The sequence below is a fragment of the Pseudochaenichthys georgianus genome, chromosome 17, assembly GCF_902827115.2.
Source record: "Pseudochaenichthys georgianus chromosome 17, fPseGeo1.2, whole genome shotgun sequence".
Lineage (NCBI taxonomy): Eukaryota > Metazoa > Chordata > Actinopteri > Perciformes > Channichthyidae > Pseudochaenichthys > Pseudochaenichthys georgianus.
In genome coordinates, this window is record NC_047519.1 from 27548766 (window position 1) to 27574301 (window position 25536).

The following is a 25536-nucleotide window of genomic DNA, read 5'->3' on the forward strand; positions in this document are numbered from 1 at the left end:
CCATGATTAGTGTAAATAACTATATGGAAGTACTTTATCATTTTATAAACTGTAGGTGAAATTACTTCTGTTTGATTATGCTGGATACACAAACCCAGAGAATCAGGCTGCAACTAATGATTCTTACAAAAACAAGAATTGTTTGGGCATCAATAATGCTCATCACTTATTTACAAATCTTTTAATCAATTCTATCCAACACATTCCCCAAAACCCAAGGAAAGTTATTTAACTTAATAAGAAGGTTATTGTGCATGTAAAAGGTCTGCAAAGCCTAAAATCCCAAAGGTCCCCCCCCCACCCTAACTGAAACGCCTCAATTGTAGTCCTTTGTTTTCTTCCGTGACATAGTGACATCACTATGTAACAGTCAAACTTCTATTGGCTAGCGCTCCAACACGTTGTATGTAATAGGCTAAGGGCCGGGACCTCTCTAAGCAGTTGACCAATCACAACAGAGCCGGCCAGCTAACCAATCAAAGCAGACTGGGCTCTGGTTTCAGACAGAGGGTGAAAAGAGGTGCCAATCAACTAGTTGAGCATTTAAATAAACATTGCAGCTTTATTTCTAATCCATCATAACACTAAGTCTCTCTCTCCTCTCTGCCCTCCTTCAGGCTGCTGCCTCGAATGCTCTGTATAGTGTCGGAGCTCCAGGAGTTTTATCCGGACACTGCCTCTCTCTCCTGGAAGCGATCGAGGGTCTGGGCCAGGCTGGCTCTGTGGGGCAGGACGTGGAGGTGGTGGTGCAGAGGGTTTACTCCGTCCCCGTGCCCGACTGCTCGCCTGTGTCCATCCTCAAGCCCAGACTTCCCACCAGGTCTTCCTCAGCGTCGCTCAAGGCAGTAAAAAGCAAACACAGGTACCGTCGGAGTAGCTGATAATTGGTGTGAGGCCTTTTTTTCTCATTTGATGCCAAATGAGCCCGGGGAGAAGATGAGTCACATTTGAACTTCTGTGTATCTCCCACAAATATAAATGACGCTCAATGCGGAAAAAAAGTCATGCTGGTTTCCTTGGTCCCAGGCATTGCATGCTTCTCCTCGGTGGCACAGTGTGATTCAGTGGTTCAGCTATTGTTCACAGCACAGCGGGCCCCACAGTGCTCACATTGTCTGCAGCCATATGGCATTGTTTGACACAAACAGGACAGAAACATTACTAATTGAATCCAGCCTTGCTGTGAGTGATTCTGGCCAATTCTCGGGAAATTCAGCATGATGTTTCAGAATCGTGCACCGGCAAGACTGAGTTGAGTTGGTTCCAACTAATACTCCAGTGGGTGGAATAGGGTTGAAACAGTGTTTATTAACTTGAGGTTCTGAAGAAAACCACAAGTATATTTTATGAGGGTGTAAAACTGTCATGCCTGTTAGCCTCAGTATTCAGGAATGTAACACTTATGTGGGGGTGAGATTGGTTTTATTTGTTTATTTGTTACTACTTCTGAAGGTGAAGTCTATACAGCACATTGTGTTATTTATTGTAAACAAATATCTTACAGCTCGGGTTAGGGTTAAACATTAGTCCCTTTTCAGAACATTAATTCATGTCCTATTTTGTCAGTCAAATAATTATTTAATCCAAGGTATATTAATAAAAGCCTTTTAGTGTTTTGTAATTTAAAGGGGACCTATGCACTTCGTGATGTCTTTTATACATGAATATGTGTCGCACCGGGGAACTCACGCAGCGTCAGAAAGTAAAACTCTCTCTCTTTTCTTCCGTACCCAAATCTTTTAAAAACGGGGCTACAACGAGCGGACACAGATTCCATCCGAGCTGACGTCAGCCCGGAATAGTGTCCGTTCACACGAGACCACTCGAAAGTGCTCGAGACGCTGTAGTACATATGCCAGGCCTGTAAGTGGCGCTGTAGTCTGCCACAAAAGCAGCGAAGAAGACTTCCCTCGCATGGTTGCCATGGTTGCCCTTCTGTTTATTCTCCGCTGTGGACGCTCTGGCTCTTTTGCTCCCTCCCCGAGGCAAGTGTTTGCTCCTGCTGTAATTCTCTCCGGTAGTCCACCAGCAGATGACAAACATCCACCTCTCCGCCTCTTCCAGGGGACGAGGGGACCGTGCGGCAGAGTTTCAGTTAGATTTTTTTTCGCCGGTCAACATGTCAAGTTTACATCTTCCGGAGAAAATTTGAAAAGTGCCGGTCAAAGGTCTTCTTTGTTATTTATTGAGCTTTAAAACAAATGAATAACGACTCTATATAATCATATAAGAATAACACGCGGAATGTATTTTGCAAAAAGAACTTCACAGACATGTTTTATATCGGTATGGCCCTACAATATATTTTTCAAATATAGCATGATAGGTCCACTCTCTTAAGTTAAGTCTTTGGCCAATCACAGGTCATTCCAGAGAGAGCTTTCCTATTGGTTGATCTACAAATGCTCACCCACACATCCCTCCAGAGAGTGAAAGGCTAATTCAACACGTGAATATCCTACTGGAAAAGTTGCTCGTGGTCTTGCTGGGTATATCAGACCTCTTTGCTTAAAAAAGGCAGCTGCTTGTGACTTGAAACAATGCGTATGAGAGTGTTGAGGTATTGTGGGCTGTAAAACCAAAACCATGAGCTGAAAGACACTAGAATTAGTTGAGTGTTCATCCTCATTGGGGTTTATCACTACGTCTGACTTATTTTACATCACATGTAGTTGTTACCTCATAAAGGAGGTTATGGGTTTCAGTTTTTTGGTTTGTTTGTCTGTCAGCAGGATTACAGAAACACTGAACTCTCAATTTAATGAAACTTGGTTCAAGGTTGTAGCATTGTTACTTTAAACGGCAGCTGAATACTGGCGAGATCAAACTTAAATCAATCCTGTCTGTCAGACTTTGAATATGTTTAAGAACTTCTTCTGATTGGCTTCAGCAAGAGTTGAATCGACCGATGGTTAATCCAATCAACTGCAAATCATTTTGATAAAAGCGGTTGTACTGTTTACAAACAGTTTTCAGTGATGACATCTCAGGTGGCTCTGTGTAACAAATCATCTGGTGTCGGGTAACAAGCCAAGGAAGAACTAATTACATTTTGGAGCAGATCTGAATCACAGGGCGGTTGCACAAATTATTTTTCACTATTGGAGACAGTGTGGCCAAAAGTCTGCACTCTTGAAATTATCTATTTCTTTTTTTTTCATTGTTGTTTCAAAAACACTGATAAATACAGCTTTTTAGACTTTATACAGACTTCCATCTAGTCTCATTAGTTCTGATCACCCCCTTAAAAAACAATGGTAACTCCTGAACCCTTCCTTTATTGAAGTTACTGAGTTTTACTCTAGTGGTCTTGTTATAGTTAATGAATAATTGAATGTTGTACTTGACACAGGTCCAGCGAGCATGACCTTTAGTGGCCTGACCCTCCCCGGGCTTGTTGTCTTAGTTCTTTGCTGAGTAAGTAAAGAAATGCTTTGGTTCCTCTTGGAGAGGCCAGAGGGGCTCTCTGTGGTTAAAGGAGCGCCCCAGTCAGCTGACAGGATAACTGACTAACTGAGGGTCGGTTGCATTGTGACACTCGCTCCTGCCATGCGGCTTCTGCAGCTGGTAAACAAACGCCGCCCTCTGACCGGAAGCACTCCCACACTTCCCTCCCGTCCCTCTTACCAAACCAGATTCAACAGGCTCTGCATGCGGTTAGGAAGTGATCACGAGGACTGACTTCAAAATGCGTAGGCGACCCCGTCTGTCGCAGATATAAATATTGTGAAAAAAGTTTTGTTTTGATTATACCTTTTTACTTGCATTATGATTTGTTTGCGTGTATGCCCCTTTATTATAGGTTTTGGGTTGAATAAACAACTTCTTGGTATTGGCTGCTTTAAGTACTTTTCCAGGATGCTTGCCTGCTCTGCAGTGTGGTTTAATTTGCCCCATTCTGTGTAAAGACAAGGACAGTTTGTACCTCTCAGTTTGTGTCCCCAGCCTCTATGACTCACTCCCCTGGTCTGCATGCTCATTTGATCCTTTTGTTGTTTAGCCTCCATGTTAACCAACACACATGGGAGGGAGGCCAGTATGATATTTATGCCTGAAGAAGATGTTAAGTTCCCGTAAATTCAGAATAGAACAAACAAGAGGATTAACTGTTTGCAGGAAGTGAGGAGAGGCTAGTTGAGGGTTTTTTTCTGTTGAGAAGGAACACAATGTGCTGCGAGGATCCTGTTACAACCATGTTTATCACCCTGCCTGCACTGATTGGTGGACAACACATAGAAAGGAATCCCGCCTGTCCGCCCCCCACCAATGAGGCCTCTCTTCTGTATCCATAATGTGTGGGTCGCTCATAGTGTGCGTTGCCAAGTTGTGTGTGTGTGTGTGTGTGTGTGTGTGTGTGTGTGTGTGTGTGTGTGTGTGTGTGTGTGTGTGTGTGTGTGTGTGTGTGTGTGTGTGTGTGTGTGTGTGTGGTGTGTGTGTGTGTGTGTGTGTGTGTGTGTGTGTGTGTGTGTGTGTGTGTGTGTGTGTGTGTGTGTGTGTGTGTGTGTGTGTGTGTGTGTGTGTGTGTGTGTGTGTGTGTGTGTGTGTGTGTGTGTGTGTGTGTGTGTGTGTGTGTGTGTGTGTGTGTGTGTGTGTGTGTGTGTGTGCGTGCGTGCGCGCGCGCGCGTGTGTGTGTGTGTGTGTGTGTGCGTGCGTGCACAGGCTCAGTGGATCGTAGTTCCTGGAAGAAAACCTGAGTTGCTCAGAATTCTGAGATGCACAAAAACAAGTTCCTGAAAACGGCCGGCAACTGGCCAATGCAAGGGGGTTTTTTGGAGGGGGAGTGAAGGGTCGCTGTTGGAGGAAGTCGGGCTGTGAACAGCTATTAGGGGGGACAGAATAGGGAGGTGGTTGTTTATGTCAAGCTGGTACCACCAAGCCTCTCATCACCCTTTTCTTCTCTATGTGTCAAGTGTCAGATTTCATATCACGCTTTTGCACGTTCAGACAAGCTGAACTTAAAGTGAAAGTGTCAAAACATTCCCACCAAATGTGACTCCAGCAGCTGTATTTATATTGTCAACAGAGTATTGACTGATTTATCGATTTAGTCAGATACATTTTTATAAAACGGTACATTTTAGTAAATGTCATAAACTCCTGGTTTCACACGTAAGGATTACGTACTGAATACAGGTTTAACAATATAGATCGATTCTTCTTTTTTGTTATTGTCTACAAATCCTTTAATGAAAAGCATACAAACAATCACCTTATGCTGCTAACCTGCATTTCCTCTGTATCCAAAGCCTGACGTATCTTATTCCTCTGTACACTAATCATCCTTAAAATTCCTGCTTTGTTATCCCGAAATGATAACGGACTCATCATTGAGCCACAGTTTCGATCTGGGTCACATGTGTCTACTTTATGCTGAACATGCTCACTGTGTATCGATCCCACTAACCCCGTCCCGCAGCTGTGAAGACTCCCCGGAGCTCCAATCACTCTAAATATTAATGACACACTTTTAAAGACAAACGTCTACAGTTGAAAGACAATAAGTGTGTCATTGTTTTTGTTTTCATCATGGAATTGGTTATAGAAAGAAGTAAAAGCATTGGCACACTTATTTTGTAACTTATTTCATGCATTAAAAGTGTAGCTGTTTCCTGCAACTATATGCAGTGTCTACATTTGAATCATAAATCTGCCTACTCTAGTATCCAAAAATAAACAATAAGTCAACAAACTGTTCAATGTCAATTAGTTTTAGAGTAAACATGCCTCCATTTTTAGCGTTCAGCTACTAAAATGTGAAGACTGGCAGCTTCTCTCTGAGGTCCCAGCCACACGAGGACGAAAACGGCCGTTTGCGTTACTGTTTAGTGTCATATAGACCATTCGGCCACACGAGGACGACCGAATACGGCTCTAAACGACTGAGGAAACGATAACGGGTCCCAAGGTGGATAGAACGGCATACACAACTCTCTGGGGGGTCAAACGGCTCCGTGTGTACGCCCTATCCGATAATTTTCAGATCACTGATAGTGATTGCGCAATAGCCCCCGCCTCTCTTCTGCTCACCTCCGCTTACCCCACGCCATTGCTGAAGTGTTTCGCCACCAACAACAACAACAATGGCGGATCGCAGAGTTGCTATCGTGCGGACGCTATTGACCATGCTACAGTTGTTTGTGCAACATCTACAGCAGATCCTCCATCAGAAAAACACACACTTCAAGTCAGATCATCACCCTTAGCTATTTTAATTACCTCTCAAACTCCCTAAACTAGTTAGAAATATGTTTATTTTTACTGTCGGCCGGGTCACTCATTACTGGATCAGCTGCTGCATGAGACAGACACTGACGCTGTCCGAAGAGAAGGAGGAAAAAGAGAGGCTCCGTGTATTTTATTATTATATTATATGGAGTCGTTATTCATTTGTTTTAAAGCTCAATAAATAACAAAGAAGACCTTTGACCCACACTTTTCTAATTTTGTCCGGAAGATTTAAACTTTAATACACGTTGACTGGCGAAAAACTCTGCCCGGTTCCCTCGGCCCCCACCCCGGAGAATAAACAGAAGGGCAACCATGACAACCATGCTTCTTCGCTGCTTTTGTGGAGGAAGTTACAGCGCCACGTACAGGCTCCTGCATATGTACTGCAGCTTCTCCAGCGGTTGGAGCTAAACGGAGCGGTCTCGTGTGGGCAGACACTATCCGGATAACTATTGCGTGTGGACGGAAGCTTTTTTGCGATTGCGTTAATCCTATGCGTTTAGCCGTTTTCGTCCTCGTGTGGCTGGGGCCTCTGTTTTAAATCACTCACCTTTGAACTGTTGGTTGGTGAAAGTATTTCAAAAGCTTCATTTTGCAAATGCATCCAGACTAACCAGTCAATTAAAAGACCTATCAATCTTCAAAATAAAAAAAAAAGCATTGGTTATTAGTTAAAAACACGATGACAGGGTTCAAGGTAGGACGATAGCTCACCCCAGTTTTCACCAGTGGTAAATATTATTTTTGGTGTTTTGACAGAACGACAAAGTGTTTTTTTCTGGAATTGCAGCGGTTATTCTTTTTTTCCTGAGGCATTTCCTTGTCTTTCTTGACAAGGCATCCAACAGTCAATAAGTGACTAAAGTGATAAACAACACCGTGTCAAATGGGCTGGGGTCTTTTCTGTACTCTACCTTAAAGGTATGACCAAGCTCCACAGACATAACACCTCCAACAAACAATATTTCTCTCTTTATTTTTATGTGTAACATTGTTTGTTGTTTTCACAATATCTAGCATAGACCTGATTTTAGATTTTGAAGAAAGCAAACAACTGAGAATAATCTTGGGGGAAACCGCGGCATACACCACCAGAAGTCATGTCAGGAATGTTATTGAGATATCTATTTCCAGGTCCCTCAAAACAAACACAGACAGACCCCATGTTTACCAACAGCAGACATTTATAGGCCTAATCAGGTCTCAAAACTTTCCCAATGTCTGCGATGAGCCTTGAAGTTTAGCCTCAGTTGCAGCACCGTGGCTGCTGGTGTGGCAGCCACGGTCGATGAGGGAGGGGTACATGTTGTCAGGTTGAGGCAGAAATGCACCTTCTTGACTGATAGAATGAATTCTGGGGGTTGGAGCGTAGACTTTCCGACTTTCAATTTTAAGGACCACCTTACGTGAGGCTAAACTTCAAGGTTGATGAGGGACGGGTACATGTTGTTGGAATTTGATTAAAATTCACCAGGAGAGTTTTCTTGACTATGATAACGAATTCCGGTGGTTGGAGCTTAAAATAAATTAATTTGAAAATGTACATGGCACTAAGGACCACCCTAATGCACATGTATGATGAGCACGCTGACAGTCCTCCTCCCTGTTTTTCTTTTTCCCCCTTCTCCACTTCTCCCCTGGCCCTTCCTTGTCTAACCAGGGGATTTGAACTCTCTGTTTACTCTCAGGGTTGGTACAGGGCTTTGTCTGGGCTTGACTGGCTGAGATACTGGAGCCTTTAGCAGTCCCTCTCTCAGTGGGAGCAGCAGAGTGCAGGAGTATACAACAGGACTCTTCCTCTCTACTTTGTGGGCCAAAGGTCTTTTCTGTCAGCAGCAGCAGCAGCAGCAGCCTGTCAAACCGGCCTCCAGCATTAACACTGGTCACAGTGACGGGGCTGAGCATTAACTGTGTAACGTTGGTGTGTCACTGGGAGCAGTAGTCCTATAATTGGGTCATTTTCTTTGTATTAAAAAGGATCTGATTCAAAAAACGAATTGGTTATTGTGACTGATTCATTCCATCCAATCCCCGGTGCAGCACGAAAACAAAGCAGTACACCAAGCAAACGGAAATTACTGAAATCATCAATTTACGGTGCACTAACTAGTTGCTTCCAGCTGAGTTTGCTCACTTACTGCCATATGTTGGATGTTTAAACGTTCATTTATCCCAGAGCCATGAGGACTTCCTGTTCATGTTGGCTTAAAGGTTTAAAGGCACTTCAAGGACTGACAAATAACTTGAAGGTCATTATCATTCAAGTTTAAGGGGTCAAGCCTCGAAAGGATTATGTGACTTTTGGGGCCCTTCAACCTAAACAAATAAGACGAGGAACCTGCAAAGAGTCTTGTATTCCTGAGATACTTGCACATATTTAAATGAGGTAATATGCATTCAGTTGGCCCATTCCCGTGCATTTCCTATGCAGATGAACAGTCCAATTCACAAAGATCACTACTTATAGCTGCTGGCAGTTACACTGAAACTATTAGCCTCTTCAGAGACTTTGGTAACTGAAGTGCCTTTATACTGACAGGCATTTCAATTGCTTGCCTGAGGTTTAGAGGAATGCCTCTGCTGTCTGTCTCAAATGTTATCTTTTCTTTTTCTCTGCTTTTGTTCTGCCCACTTTGTGTTTGGCGCATAGTCAACATTCATACTTTACCACTCGGAGAAATGCAATTAAACACTAAAAAGGGCAGATTGCACTTACCTGTTAAACTTTATGGATGTATAATATAAGATCAACTAAATATCTTCTTTTATCATACCAATCTGACCTTGACACTGGGCGATGAAATCAATTATTTGCGAAGTCCAACACATTGTGCACCTGTTTCCTCTTTTTATAATTTAAATAATCACACCCGTTTGGATTTTTGACAACATAGATTCATATGAAAATAATTGTAATCCTCTCTGCCGTTTTGGAGAATCAAGGATTTTTCAATAAATAACAATTCTCAACAATAAACATTTCGGACCACCAGTAAAGTAATGTTTTTAAAAGTCGGTTCCATATTTGTTTGTATTCAATTCGGCTGCAATTTAGCTTGTGGTTGTGGTAACATGCATCGAAGAGTGGCAAAGAATAAGCCCGCTATCAAGTAACCATGCACACAATTGGTGAAAGACACTGCACTGTGATTTGTTTACACCACACAACATTTTTAACATGATTACGAACTATTAATATAAACATGATTGCATCAAACCAGTCTGACTGTGTGTCTTTGTTTGTTTCCCAGGCTCTGTGTGCTTGTCCAGGATGGCCATGGGATGTTCAGCGTGGTCCAGCTCCACCTCCTGCCCTGCGAGGATGACCTCCGCCGATACTGCCTCATGTGGCAGGGGAGGAGCTGCGTGCTGAGAGGCATTAAGGTGGTGCAGCGCGTCACTAGAGAAAGGTGACTTACACACACCTCCACATCCCTCCATCCCAGGTAGATTTGGACCATCACTTCAGCGCAGGGCCACGAGTAAACTTCAACATGTGACCAATACCAATCTAAGATATGGATTTCTGCTATATGTGAGGTTATCTTCTCTCTCTAAAGCCATCTGGAAAAACAACCCCAGGGCTGTGTGCTTTCGAGGCACTGAGCCTCAAGCTAAAGAATCAGACATTTGGCTTATTTTTATTTATTTACACATATACAGGTGTATAAAAAGACGGTATGATTTTTAGGGGGAAAACATGACATGTGACTATAGATATCCCCTATTAGCTTTCCTTAGTCATACTTGAAAATACATGTACCGTACTTTTCGGACTATAAGCCGCGACTTTTTCCCCCATTTTTTTTGTACAGCTAACGGCCACTAGGGGACCTCCTAAATCTATGGATTTTACAGGTAAAATTAACCACCTTTAACGCTATGGGCTCTATGACCGGTCCGCGCCCGCCACCTTTAAGCGGCGGGCTCCAGCAGGAAAAGCTGGAGGCCGGAAAAGAGTGAGACAGGTAGCGCGCCAAAGTAAAAGTGGAACCGAGAGACAGAACGAGAGCAAGACAGACGGACAATTTAGCTGCTGCGGCTTATATGCAGGTGCGCTTTATAGTCCGAAAAGTACGGTATATATATATATATATATATATATATAAAAAGATAAAACTCAGATGATTCAACAAAGTTTCGAAGCTGAGCAGTGACACAAACATTAATATGGAAGTAGGTTGCTTTAAAGAGATGGTCCTCCTTATCAATCCTCAGAAAAAATCAATTAAAGTACGTCCCTGTATACTGCAGATTATACGTTTTAAAGGAATATGAGTGAAAGTATTTAGTTTGTAATGTGTGAAGAATATCCAGTATTTTAAACCACAGTCAAATCCCCATTGTCATGCTTGAATGAGGTTTGCAGTTCATATGAACCTGATCATACCTCAATATCTGTGGGCCGAGCAACTGTGTTTACATGTAAAGTGATATTGAGGTGCACGCTCTCCGTCCCGTGTGAGTTTCCATAGTCAAGGTCCCAGATTAGAAACACTGACCTGGGAACATTTAGAGACCGGCTGGGGGTATGTTTACATCCTTGGTATTTTCGATGTCGCCGCGACCCATAATGTCTCCGGAGGTTTGCTGTGGTCAGACTGTGATGGATGGGCTATCTCCACTGCTCACACATGGGCGCTATTACCAGCTCACGTGGAAAAGAGCTTGGACCTGGTCAGGATAAATCAGGCATTCATTTTTTTTCTGTTTCTAAGAACCAGTAAATATAGACCCTCTAACCATATCATGTGAGCTAGATAATAAAATGGATACCACTGAATGGTTGACAAAAAGGCACAGCCAGGAAAATCTTAGCATTCTAGACTGGAACAGCTAGCTCTGTCTGTGTCAAGGAGCAAAGGCCAATAATTAGTCATGCACCCAACCGCCCATAACACGTAATTCTGGGTTTTTGTTTTTTTGTTTCTGTCTGGCTTGAACTCATTTAATTTAATTAGTGAGCCTGACCGCAGATTTGATGCAGATAAAAGGTTAATCTTAGACCGGCTAATCCCCCCCCCCCACCACCACACCTTTTGTTGTGAGCTTAGCTTCTGATCCTGGCTCAATTTTCATATTCGCCACAAGAGTGGTATCAATTGGCAACACCATTGAAAGAGTGTAATGTCTAACCCTTTCTGTTACAATGTTAGTCATTGAGGTGTGTGTGTGTGTGTGTGTGTGTGTGTGTGTGTGTGTGTGTGTGTGTGTGTGTGCGTGTGCGCGTCATTTCTAAACAATCAGAGGCCACAATGGCGTGTGACCTGTGTGAGAGGTGTGAACTGTTCATATTTTCCTTACAGTAAGCAGCTATTTTCACAAAAAGCTGCTTAATTTTGCATGTATGCTTACTTAAAAGAACAAAAGCATAGTTCTTGAAGACCACTTTAAAAAGTCAATGAAATCATGAATGAAGAAATAGGGCCTTTCTTTCTTTTAAAATGTCTTAAATCAATCTTCCAAGCTGGAAAGTTGGAAAATAGTTTTTAATTAATTGGCTTTTTTTCTGACATTTTAGAATCTCAAAATAATTGGTCAAACTAGTACCAGGAAATGTAAAACGGATACGATTTATTTTCTCGAGTAGGCGTTTCAAACTCGGCACAATGCCATGCAGAGTGAGTAACAAAAAACTGCCTCGTCACTCCTCAAACCCATCTCCAATTCGAGCACCAACGCAACCCTCACTTCTAGTCGTTGATGTTTGTACGATATTGGTGCTACATTTGAATCCAAGTGGCATTTCAAAGTTTTGAAAAATCTTGAATCCAACTTGCTTTCAGTTATAGAAACCCTGAAAAACATCCGAGTACTGTACAAATGATCTCGATATAACAATTGACGGTGAAAGTTGTAGTATTACTTTTGTAGAAACTCCAGCTTGTATCTTAAAGCATTGAACAAAGTGCCATTTGCTAAAAAGCTCAGTTTTAAAGTGAGCTGAAAGAGTAGTTTGTTGTTACTCATCCTCCTCCACAGACCTCACTGGACTCGATGGGGCTGCAGAACCAGTTCCACACAAAGAGAGTCTGTGATTACAGGCTGACTAACAACAGGCTGTTACCGCTGACTGATATGACAGCACACACACACTCACACACACACACACACACACACACACACACACACACACACACACACACACACACACACACACACACACACACACACACACACACACACACACACACACACACACACACACACACACACACACACACACACACACACACACACACACACACACACACACACACACACACCCACACACACTCACATGGATGAATAAGTACCATTTAACGGCCAACTTGAAAATACAATGAATCAGGAGACGGATCTTCCCTCTAAGTGGCTTCTTACCTCTAATTATTTAATCCTCCCAGATTGACGTATATGAAACATCATGAAGGCAAATCCAGGATGATGAAATGTCAATCTGTCATTATCGCAATTAAGAATGTGCTGAAAGATAGACCCACATCAGTAATCTGAGCTTTTTACATGGAGTCATGTTTAATTGTTTTGTAATACCCTGTGTTCTTTGTGGCCCATAGTGATATTGTGATTTACACGGGGTGTGAGCATTCTTTCCCAGCATTCACGTCTCAAAACCTGCTTTTAAAGACGTTCTGTGTCTATACGCTCTGCCAGCCCAAGCATGCTCCCTGCTGCACATTCGTTAAAACCAGCTCTGTCTTAACAAGATTCGTGTTTCAGTGGAAGTGAAACTGGCTCTGTCTTTCTAGTTAAGTCCCCTATTCAATAGCCCCCCCCCCCTCCTTTCCCTTCTTTCAGTGTCACCCCTCCTTACTTGTTTTTGTGTCTCACTCTCAGGAGCAGCAGGCTTTTCAGCTTGATAGACAGCCTGTGGCCTCCAGAGATGCCTCTCCAAGATCATGGGAACACACCGAGTGTGTCCAGCGTGAGTTCCTACCCTCCGCACCATACAGTATGACCCTCACCCGGCAAGGGCTTGGTTTGGAAATATATTCTTAATTTAATAACATAATTTAATAATGATTATTTTTTATTAATCAATTCATCGGCTGACGTTCTCCTAATCGAGTTCTTGTTTGGTCGATAACATATCACATGTCACAACTCCTGAAGCCCAAGGCTATGATGTCAAATGTATTGTTTTGTCTGATATTCAGTTAACTTTTATACAAGACAAGGAGAAGCAGCAAATGAACACAATTAAGAAACTGGAACTAGAGACCTTTTGGCATTTTATTCCACGAAAATGACTTAAATAATTGAATGATGGTAGATGATGATTGTGTGCCAGTCCGCAATCCAACAGAAATGTACCATTGCTGCAATCAAGTAAAAAGTGTAGATATAACGATAGTTACGGCTGTAACTACGGTCCTATGAGTCCCGGATGACCGGTGCTTTAGCACTGGATATGTCCATCGCGCGCATGCGCAGCTCGAGTACCAATAACAACAAAGTCACCTGTGACCCACGTGACACCGGCTATATCAGCCGGTATTGTCAGAGGATCTGTTCCCCGAATCTTCTCGCGAGCACACAAGAATTCTGAGTGACAGGGAACTCTGGCGGTCATCCGGGACTCATAGAACCGTAGTTACAGCCGTAACTATCGTTCTATTTCGTCCCTACTGACCGCCAGAGGCGGTGCTTTAGCACTGGATGACCTATACCAACAATGTCATGAAGAATCCAAGCCCTTGCTCACCACTGGAAGCAGCGGAGCTCGGCAAAAGGACCACGCCCAAAGAATGGGGAGTGGCGACATTGACCTGATGACAACTGGAGAATGTGCCAGAAGCCGCCCACGACGCCGCGGCGCAGATGGTCTCCAGGGGCACCCCTCTCAGGGCAGCCCAATATGTTGAGATGCTCCTTGTAGAGTGGCATCTCAGCCTGATGGCAGGGGGCGGCCACTGGCCCCGTAAGCCTGTGAGATGGTATCGACAACCCAGTGGGACAGCCACTGGTTAGAGGGCCTAACCTCCTTTAGTGCCGCCAGGGCAAACTCAAGAGTTGCTCCTCCTGCCGTATACAGGCAGTAGCCTTGATATACGCCCTTTGGGCACCCCCCGGGCACAGCAACTTCGATGTGCCGTACTCCTGAATGTCAAAGCGTGCCAGCTGGGCAGGCTGATTGAAGTGAGTTTGTGGAAGGACCCCGGGCGGGAATGCCACATTTGCCCAAAGGGCAATGCATGAGAGTCCCACCTCGGGCATGTATTGTTTATGGAGAGGACATGCAACTCCCCGACTCACTTCCCTGAGGCTATGGCAAGCAGAAATGCTGCCTTTGTGGGCAGCCACCTAAGCCCCACCTGGGCCAGGGGCTCGAAGGGAGGAGGTGATAGGGCATCCGGCAGCAAGGGCAGGTCCCAAGCCGGAGCCCTCGGGGTGCAAGGGGGACGCTGCCGTAAAGCCCCTCTCATAAAGAGGGACACCGACCTGTGGCACCCCGCCGTGGCGCCGTCGACCCGAACATGTCGGGCAGAATCGCAGCCACATAAATTCAGAGTGGAGTGAGAACGTCCACTATCTAGAAGGGACTGTTGTCTAAGCAACAATGTACATGCTGTCCCCAAGGAACACGCACATTCTTGCCCCCCAGTTGGGGTAGAAAGTGCGTGAGTGCAAGCTGCACGGCCCGAAGCTCTAGCACGTTGACCCGGCGCGCACTCTGCTGGGCAGACCACTGACCCTGAACAGTCCTGCCCTGCCGCACTGCACCCCACCCTGAGAGACATGCACCTATGGTGATGGTCTCCTGGCGGGATGGGATGGCGCCCATGGGCACGCCTACCAGAGATAGGCCCTGCCCCTCCAGCGTGACGGAGAGTGGAGCAATGCTGCGACACCCTGACTTCACTGTGCCTGTGCCACTTGGCGTCCAAGTGAAGGCTGTTCAGCCACATCTGCATGGGGCACAACGACAGCGGGCCTAAGGGCCCAGCGGCCGAGGCAGCTGCCAGTCTGCCCAAGGGCCGGAGGAACTGAATATAAGGCACCCTGTTGCCCGGCCCACGTGGAAGTAGGCATCCCTCGGTTGGGAACCACTCCACCTGTGCGTATGCAGTAGTCAGCATATAGAATGGCAGCACCTTCAGGAATCTGTTGATTCCTCTGAGGTCCAAGATCGTGCGAAATCCGCCGACTTTCTTGCTCACGAGAAAGTATGCCGAGTAGAACCCCCTGGCTAAGCAGAGGGTCTTACTGGGTTGATTGCGTCCTTGGACAAAAGGACGGACAACTCTTGGCCCAGAGGTAGGGCCCCTGCCGGATCGCTGACGACTGTCAATTAGACCCAGCCGAAGGCTAGGGGCCGGAGCTGCGGTCCGTACCCCTGGGTTAAGGTGAAAACCACCCAAGGGACGGAAGTACAGACTGCCCAGAAACTGAGCTGCTGCTGGGAAAGCAGCCGCCGACCAACCCCGGGATTTCAGAGCCCAGCCCCCCGGACCCTGGAGCCTCTTGGGGGGGTTCCGGTCAGGCTCTGGGGCACGAGGCCGCCTGGAAGGCGGGCGACATGGGGCACGAAAGTCATTGGGAGGCGGTTGAGTGGGCCGCTAAGACCTCTGCAGACCACCCCTGTAATCCAGCGGCTGAGTGCGGCTGCTAGAGCGGCCCCTGGGCCTGCTGGGAGTGGGCACAGGTCTGCGAGGACCCGAGTGCTGCTGCCTGGTCTGCCTAGCTTGGGCGGCACACTCCAGTGCCTCCGAGGGCAGCTGATCTAAACGGCTCCCCTGGCTCGACTGGTACGCGACGAAGGACTCTCCGTCAACCGGAGGAGGTGCGTCAGCCGAAGGAGGGGCGCCAACCGAAGGAGGGGCGCCAACCGAAAGAGGGGCGCCCACCGAAGGAGGGGGGGGGGGGGGTTAGCAGCCCCTACACCGGGCCCAGGCTGAAGGGCCAAGAGGCGACTTCATCATGCCCCTATCGGCAGCTAGCCGATCCACTTTAGAGGACAGTCTATTTCTAGTCCTTCTATTGGGGGGAGCACACAAAGCCATCGCTCCCTCAAGTCGCCGGGAACGGCCGAATTGATCTGGAGGAGTACGTGACAAGGAGAGGTGTCTGTTGGCTGCTGCCAGACGTTCCACCTCAGTGATTCGAGCCACTCTGAGCACCCGAGGCATGCAGCTACAGCTCATGCAGGCGTTTACCGTGAGAACCTCCCTCAGATGCTCGAATTTCGTCCCCACTGACCGCCAGAAGCGGCCGAGGCAGGAGGGGCAGCGGTCGTGGCCGTCCTCGGGCTCAAGAGAAACCCTACAGGCGCAACATGAATGAACCATTCTGTAGGTAGCCAGATGCAGCGTAGCCGGGAGCGGGTGCGGGAACACGCCTTCACCAGCTACCTGCTTAATGGAAAGAGAAGACCGTTGCTGCTACTCGCCGAACAGAAAGAGGGATGTAATTACACCCACGTTACGGCAGAGGGAGCGGGAGCGGGATCACTGCCTTCACCTAGCTGGATTAGTAAATAAGGCAGTTTACCAAGAGCGGGGGCGAAAACACTGCCTTCACTGGCTGAGCTAGAGGCGAGTGCCAGATGCAGCGTAACCGGGAGCGGGTGCGGGAACACAGCCTTCACTGGTTGAGTTAGAGACGAATGCCAGATGCAGCGTAACCGGGAGCGGGTGCGGGAACACAGCCTTCACCAGCTACCTGCTTAACAGAAAAACAAGGCAGTTTGGCGTCTACCAGGAGCGGGGGCAAGAACTGCCTTCACTGGTCGAGTTAGAGACGAATGCCAGATGCAGCATAACCGGGAGCGGGTGCAGGAATACAGCCTTCACCAGCTACCTGCTTAACAGAAAAAACAAGGCGGTTTGGCGTCTACCAGGAGCGGGGGCGAGAACTGCCTTCACTGGTTGAGTTGGAGACGAATGCCAGATGCAGTGTAACCGGGAGCGGGTGCGGGAACACAGCCTTCACCGGCTACCTGCTTAACGGAAAAACGAGGCCGTTTGGCGTCTACCAGGAGTGGGGGCGAGAACTGCCTTCACTGGTTAAGTTAGAGTCGAACGCCAGATGCAGTGTAACCGGGAGCGGGAACACAGCCTTCACCGGCTACCTGCTGAACGGGAAGAGTAGAGCGGTGCTACTACTCGCCGAACAGAAAAAGGGATGTAGCTACATCCGCATTACCGGTAGAGGGAGCGGGAGCGAGAGCACTGCCTTCACCTAGCTGGGTAAAATAAAGAAGCTAACAGTATACGCAAGACGTTAGCCGAGCGGCTGCTGCTAACGATCAAGCGAGATCAAGTCAAATAACACACATGTTTAAGACCAGATAACTAGCTTCTAAAGAATAGAATAGCACAGAGCCGTAGTTACAGCAGTAACCATGGCCAGGGCTCACACGGCATCTAACCGTAGTTACAGTAGTAACTATGGCCAGTACTTACACGGCTTAGCACCGTCGTTACAGTCGTAACTCTGGCCAGTACTTGCACGGCTTGGATACTTACACAGCATAGAGCCGTAGTTACAGTAGTAACTCTGGCCAGTACTTGCACGGCTTGGAACCGTAGTTACAGTAGTAACTATGGCCAGTACTTACATGGTTTAGAACCGTAGTTACAGTAGTAACTATGGCCATTACACGGCATAGAGCCGTAGTTACGGTATTGCCTATGGCCAGTACGTGCACGGCTTGGAACCGTAGTTACAGTAGTAATTATGGCCAGTACTTACGGCTTAGAACCTTAGTTACAATAGTAACTGTGGCCGGTGCCTAAAAGTGTCAGCCAACGGCTGCCCACTAGACAATATAATATTGGGAGCAGGGTGGGAAAACAACGACGGCCACGACGGCCATGGCCGTCGTTGCCCCGCACGTTGGCCGTGATGCCCTGTTAAAAAAAATGCAATTCACGGCCAAAGTGGCCTTTGTGCCCCTGTCAAAAGTAAAAAAAAATGTCCTGTGGTATTGGTATTTTGACTAGCAATATAGTTAAATTGTTTCGTTTATCAACGCTACAACATAGCGTTTCGTGAGTCGGTTGTCGTTGTTGGGGGGGGGAAGCAAACAGCTGTTTGCTGCTCCCGATGTGCTCAGCAGCAAACAGCTGTTTGCTGCGGAGCACAGCGCGAGCAGGCTCCCGTGAGCGGGAGAGCGCTCCTTCTTCACTACAGACTATCGCGCCACCTAACCATTCGCCAAAATGTTTTAATACGAGCGGTAACCGGCCAAGCGCCGTGCAAAAAACAATCTTCAAATAAAAGAAAGTCACCGGAGGAGTTAAAGGAGTGACAGGGAGTTGGCTGCAGTGCCGCGTTCCAAAACCCTTTTATAATCTATCGATTAGATTTATGATTCGAAAATTAGAAAAGTAGGGTAGACATGTGGAGATTATCCGGCTGAACAAAACGTGCATTTATCAAACAGGTTTGTTTTCCACAGACCTTATTTCCAGCTATTTTCCAAAACCCTGTGGAGAAATTCCATTGCTTTTTGTGGAGGGAACCAGCAGCTTACTTCCTGGTTTCAGGACGCGTCACTGCACCTCTCAATATGATGCCAGTATAAACAAGGTCTTCTGTCGGCTCTGTACATCAATGCCGACCTATGCTGACAAGTAAGTGAAGAGTAGACAATATAAAGGTATTGGCGAAATGTCCCACCAGTTTAGGATAATGAAGGTTCTAATCAAATCAATTACATAGCCATTACATCTCTAACTCCTAATGACAGGAAGGCAGAAAGTGCATTATACAAATAATAATACTCATAATAATAGCAGACATTTTTTAACAATGACCACAATATCATTATTTGAATAAACCAAATATGAATAATTGAGGGAATGAGGAAGAACTGATGATTAAAATGTTGTAGTACAAGTAGTAATGTAGTTAGTGCATAAATTATTGCAACAAATGTGTGATTTTTTTTTTGGTGGACGAATGCTCCGGGCCAGTGGTTACAATGGTGGGGCCAGTGACAATACAATTGTACCCTTACTGTCTACCCCTGACTGACTTATGTGGTTTATGGCTGAACTTAACGTATACGTTTAAGAAACACTATTGCTATTCAGCCGTTTGTAAAACGACTGGTGTTGATGTTAGTGCTACACTTTTCAGTCATGTTGATTGACCAGCGTAATTTAACCAAACAGCCTTTGTGCCCTGTCACGTGGCCTTTGTGCCCTTAAAAAAAATGTGAACGGGAAGGCCAAATGGCCTTGCCCCTAAAATGACGAAATTCCAAGCCTGATTGGGAGGATGAAATCCTCCTTAATGGCCATACATGCAGAGCACACGGCACACACAGTGAAGATTGTTCTCTGCATATCGTCCTAGTGCTAGGAGTCTAGTACTAGGAGCAGTAAATACCACGATATAGCGCTACTGCAACCATACCATGCGTTTACCGGGAGCAGCAGCGAGAGCACTGCCCTCACCGGCTGAGTTAAATAATGAAGCTTAACCGTACATGCAAGGTGTTAGCCAAGCGGCTGCTGCTAACAATCAAGCAACCAAGTCAGAACACAATGTTAAGACCAGATAATTAGCTTCTAAGAAAGAGAACAGCCCGCATAGAACCGTGTCTGGTTACAGTAGTAACCGCACATGCCGAGCACACAGCACCCGCCGTGAAGATGTTCTCTGCATATCATCCTAGTGCTAGGAGTCTAGTACTAGGAGCAGTAATACAACGAACTAGCGCTACTGCAATCAAACCCTATGCTACAGGGAGCGGGAGCACTGCCCTGAGTTAATAGTTAAGCTCAACAGCAAGGTGTTAGCCAAGCGGCTGCTGCTAACAATCAAGCGACCAAGTCAGAACACAAATGTTAAGACCAGATAATAGCTTCTAGAAAATAGAAAGTACTTACCTTACTTTCTGCATCTAAACGAAAAACGGGTTTAAAGTATGACACTCTTGGCTTTCCATACTAAATCGAATGAGGGACGCAGCCAAAGCTGGGACTCAAATGCTAATGATAGCTCGGGCACAACGCCACAAGCAGAACTTTCAAAAGAGCATAAGGGCAACTTTATGGGAGAGGAAGCGGGAACACTGTCGTCACCAGAAAGTCTAAGCCACAAACAATAAGACGGTAATCAGGACAACTTGGCTGGGAGCGGGTGTGGAAACACAGCCATCACTAGCAACAAGCTGACACAAACCTGTCTGTCGAGGCTCTGCACAGCCGGCGCAGCTCCTGGAGGACGCGTCTAACGACCCGTAGCTCCGACTGTCAGTCGCGAAGCTTCACGCGGCCAGCTGTTTGCAGAGAAATCCCTCCGATCAAACGTTCAAGCCTGAACGCTGTAGGCTACGAAAACGTAGCCACGGTACCCTCGCGCAGCGAGAAGATGAAAAGGAACAGATCCTCTGACAATACCGGCTGATATAGCCGGTGTCACGTGGGTCACAGGTGACTTTGTTGTTATTGGTACTCGAGCTGCGCATGCGCGCGATGGACATATCCAGTGCTAAAGCACCGCCTCTGGCGGTCAGTAGGGACGAAATAGAACACATGAGACACACAAAATCTATTTGAATAAGTTACATTGCGCAGCTGCGAGGAAATAAAACGTTGGCCAACTGACAACAACTCCGTGCCGACTACACATTCAGCATATGAAAACAAATCCAAAACACACTAACAACTTCGGATCTGAGGAGGCATTGCTCATTAAGATTGGATTCAAATGTGGGAATTCATATGTTTCCATCAACCTGAAGATGCTTCTTGCTCGTGTGTTGTGTAGGAAAGCAGGCCTGCCGGTGCAGCTCCGAGCTTCTGCTACCTGCTGTCGGGTCAGGAGAGCTCAGTCGAACGCACCGAGGAGCGAACCGTGTCCCCACTTTACCTGCCGCCCAAAAAACACACCTTACAAGACATACTGCAGGTGAGCGCTTTCGCTCGCGCGTGTTCTGCACATTGGGATTACTTGTCTTGGTAATCCTCAGACATGTTCTTCTCTTTTTTCAGAGTGAGAATAGTCGCTGCAGCTTTGATGCCACGGTTCTGTACAAGAGAATAACGCAGGTACTTTGTCTCTCTTATTTCTGTAAGATCACTGATTTAACTTCAGAAGAGCACGGTGAACACGGCGTCTTCTGGAGCTCCTCATTCGTCTTTTAGACATCATTCGAACCAACAAACTGATAAGTGCTCTGACGTAGAGAGCAGCGTTCATATCGCTGTGTGTATGAAAGTCTGTGTGAGGCCCATGCGTCCTCTACCATTGATTGGTGAGACCTTTAAACTTTGACCGGGATGAGATAGCAGCTCAGAACAAAGTGTTGGACTTTGCCTCTTGCGCACACCACTAAAACACTGACACACTTTATAATGCTGGTGTACAAGAACCCAGCATTGTGTGTTGAATACATAATCTATTCAAAGCTGTTTCTGGGTGTTTTTTTTCAAGAAATGACGTTTTGCATCCAATGTGTGCTTGTTTAGTGTTTCCTTTTGAGCCGTTTTCTTTCTAGGTCATGCTGTTGCTAAGTACTTCTGAGTCTGTTCTTTTGTGTTTCTGATTCAGAGCAGTGATATAGGCCAGCGTGAGGTTTGGTTGGTGCTCTCAGACCCAAGTCTTCAGGAGGAGCAGCCCGAGAGGCCGTGCAGGCGGACGGTGGCCCTGTGTGTGAGCACTTCCTGTGCGCTCACTTCCTCTGTCCTCGACGCACTGAACTCCCCCGCTGCCTGTTGTCACATGTCATTCAGAGATGCCATCAGAGAACATGGTACAGCTTCCCTCACATGCCAGTCAGCCACTCTGTCATGAGGTGGTTGATCTCATAGGACTGAGTGCAAACGTCACCCTGACAGTGGTGGAGATTAGATGACTGCGTTAAGTTCATCAAGAACAAAAAGGAGATATTTGTACTTAACTTGCGTATTTCCATTATCTGCTCTTTTATTGTCATAACTCACAGGGAAATCCAGGGCTGTACTGCAATAGACATAGAACAGGCCTTTTAAATAAATAGCAATACATTTGTATCTTAAAAAACAGTGATAAAAACAATAGTTGCTATGTAAATGAATTCATGCAACAATAAACTATAACATATACTTATAATTCCAGAGAATTATATTATATTGTACTTGTAAACTTAAGGTATCTGGCAGCGATAGTTACTAGGTAATTGAAGTGGAGGTAGGGATACTAGTACAACAATGTAAAAATACTACTTACAAGGAACACATTGTACATTTAATGTATTCCACTTGTGTTAAGGTGTATGATTAGCTGTATGTACTATATATACTTAATATATTAAAATTATTGTAGTGGTTGTGCAAGAAAATGTAATCTGTGACACAGTATTGGTTATTTTTATGCTTTTGATATATGTCATTATGTGAAAAATAGGGTTTATGAAACTTGTTCTTGCTCCAAATGGAGTTTACACCTAATCTTGTCAGCTGATTATGAGATAAATACAATCAATAATCTGGTTTTATGTATTTTGTTTCCCCTGTCGTTACATTTTACATTCTAATTTCCATATCCAGGTGTCCTCCTGTGTGCGGAGCAGTCCGTTCTGGAGATTTGCTCTGCGGACCCTGAGGGTAATTCTGAATGCAGGTCAGAGTCGGTGTCGCTGCCTGAGCCCCAGGAGAAGACCCTGCCCAAACCTGTGAGACTGGATCCTCTCGGTGCCGAGGTCACACCCAACTCCCTCTGCTCTCTCTCAGGTCAGCCTCCTCCCCCCCCCCCCCCACTGAGTCTGTGGTTTTTATTGAACTCGCCTCATCTGAAGTGATTCCTGCAGAACCAGCCTGATGTGTTGTTCTCTCAGGGGAAGAAAACCACTTGTTTCTCATACGTTTACAACTCAGCAAGAGGCCTTGATGTGGCTTCAAGGCATCGCTTTCTGCTTTTTGTTATTCAGTGTCCTCGGGCTGTCATTGTTTGGGATTTTATGAAGTGAAAACACATGCAATTTGTGTCAGTGAAATAAACCTGCCTGCTCCCCCATATGGCTCTAAATGTCAGATTAGGGGAGCAACAACGACATGAGGACGAGTTGCATTTCCCTCTAAATCTGTGTTGCATACAGACAGCATATGTGCAACTTAATTACAATATAAAATAACTTTTTTGTTTTTAACCGAGTATACATGGAAAGTCTTTGTCTAATATTGCTTTGCTTTCTTTGATTATTTGCCAATTATGTAAATGTTGCAAAAAAAGCTGTCTAAACTAGACAATGATCTGCATCTGTGGACTTTGTGTCACAGTGGAGGTTATAGTGCACACTCTGTGAAGCCACTTAGTTCTGGCCCCTCTGGCTGTACATGTTTAGTCAGGTGCCTGGAGGAAAATAAAACACGCATATTATCTTTTGCACTCGTGCATGAATACTATCTTCTGGAAATAACCGGTGGAAAAAGCTGAAGACCGGAATGTACCGGAGCCATTTATCAGAGTTACATTTGGTATCTTATGGCAGGGAGCTCTCTGCTGCGTCTATCTCTGCAATCTGAGATACAACTGGAAGGGATGTGTTTATCTCTTACACCCCGTCACAAACATTCACACACTCCAAAACCTATGTGTAGATCTTTTATGTTTGTGGCTTCAATATTTCAAACTTTTAGAATCAAATGTAAATAAAAGAATATAAAAAATAGGCTCATAAAAGTAAACTAAAGAACTAAAAGTACACTGCAATAATTGCTGGTCGTTGTGTCTTTTATTTGAACTCTTTAATTTCTGCTTGCAGGCGTGATAGTTGGTGTGGATGAAAACACAGCGTATTCATGGCCTGCCTGCAACCACTGTGGGAGTGACAGCTTAGAGATGCTAGCTGAAAAACCGTGAGTTCTCAGCTTTGATAAAAATGTCTCAATGCAAAGAAACATCATGGCATTCACATTATTTTGTCTTCTTCCGACAGACAAAACTTCCGCTGTGTTTCTTGTCAGTCATTGGTGGACAAGCCGGACACGAAGATTCGACTGGAAGTGTTCCTGAGTTCTTCGATAATTAATTGCACTTTGAAAGTTAAGGTGAAAAACAGTGTTATTGTGTTTTAAGAATGAGTTTAAAAAATATATATATATATGTGCCATAGGACTCATCAAGTATAAATGTGCCTGCGAAAATGTTGAATATATCAACATTTTCTATATGTATTCGCTTTCTTGTCGAGTTTGATAAGAATAGGGCTGCAACTAACGATTATTGTGTTATTCATTAATCTGCTGGTTTATTCTATTCTGTTTGGACTATAAAATATCCATCCCAGTGTCTCAAAGTCCAAGGTGATGCCTTTAATGTCTTGTTTTGTCAGTCTATAACCCAAAGATACTTAATTGTTAATGCAATATTAAAACTACTAAGAAAAATAAAGGGGTATTGATCTTCTCATCTCACTCTTATGAAGAAAAATATGTAGTTTTAGTAGAATTCCCATAATGTTGAACTATTTCTTTAAACTGAAAAAAGGGAGGCATCACTAAAAATGCAAAACAAATGTGGCAGAACAAGTTAGGATGGGAGCAGGCTTGGTTCAAAAGTTTAGATAAACAAACAGCAGTCTTGTTGAAGTGTCCTTGAGAAACACAGTGATTCCTCTCGAGTACAAACCTGCACATTAATAAGCTGAACAAGTAAAACCCTTCCCTGTATCTGCATCTGCGTGATGTTATTCTGTAAAACCTGCAGAGACTTTGTAATCAGAAAACTGAGCGAGACAATCTGATAAAACTATCAGCGCTCTCTTTATTAGCCTATTGATAATCCAGCGCCTATCAGTCTGTTACTCACCGGCGAGCACACTGTGAGCGCTGCATTTGTTGTTCATTAACAACATCAAGGCGATAATTAAAAAGACGTGCAAATCTTTTCATCTCTCCCGACAGCTGCGGGAGAAGACGATAATGTCCATCCTCAACACTGGTGCACTGGAGGGTAATGAGGTGCGTCGTATCCTATAACACACTGTTACATAACTCTGGGATGAACTGCTCAGTGCATTGATCTTATGTCAATGCGTCCTGAAAGCACTGTCATGTGCTCATGTCAGGGTGATAAGGCCTTAAAGCCCTGAGTCATGCGTGTCACTGATCGAGTTAAAGGAATTTGCTGCCAAAAGTGTGATATAATCTTCCACCCACCTCTTTTGTTTAGTGTCTCTTTTTTCAAGTTAGCATGCAGTTGTTACTCTGGGATTATTATAATGTATTTATTTTATGACATTAAGGCAGTTGAGCTGTATCTTATCATTGTAGGCATTCATGCATTTTAACAGGGCAACTGGTGAGTGCAAAATAAATACTTAAATCAACAGAAATACTGCTGACCAAGGGAAAGTGCACAGGTCAGGACTTT

At 45.2% G+C, this 25536-nt stretch overlaps 1 protein-coding gene across 4 annotated transcripts in view; it reads left to right on the plus strand.

The window, feature by feature from the left end:
- The window catches only part of spidr (scaffold protein involved in DNA repair), a 50771-nt gene that overhangs the window by 24630 nt on the left and 605 nt on the right, over window positions 1–25536 (plus strand). For 3 of the 4 annotated variants that reach the window (XM_034105212.2, XM_034105213.2, XM_034105215.1), the window contains 10 exons: window positions 618–862; window positions 9480–9638; window positions 13066–13153; window positions 20953–21093; window positions 21177–21233; window positions 21736–21937; window positions 22713–22895; window positions 23927–24020; window positions 24101–24212; window positions 25068–25124. In XM_034105212.2, coding sequence (XP_033961103.1) covers window positions 618–862; window positions 9480–9638; window positions 13066–13153; window positions 20953–21093; window positions 21177–21233; window positions 21736–21937; window positions 22713–22895; window positions 23927–24020; window positions 24101–24212; window positions 25068–25124 — 1338 coding nt within the window. The remainder of the gene's footprint in view (window positions 1–617; window positions 863–9479; window positions 9639–13065; window positions 13154–20952; window positions 21094–21176; window positions 21234–21735; window positions 21938–22712; window positions 22896–23926; window positions 24021–24100; window positions 24213–25067; window positions 25125–25536) is intronic. The other variant, XM_034105214.2, reaches the window with a different exon arrangement.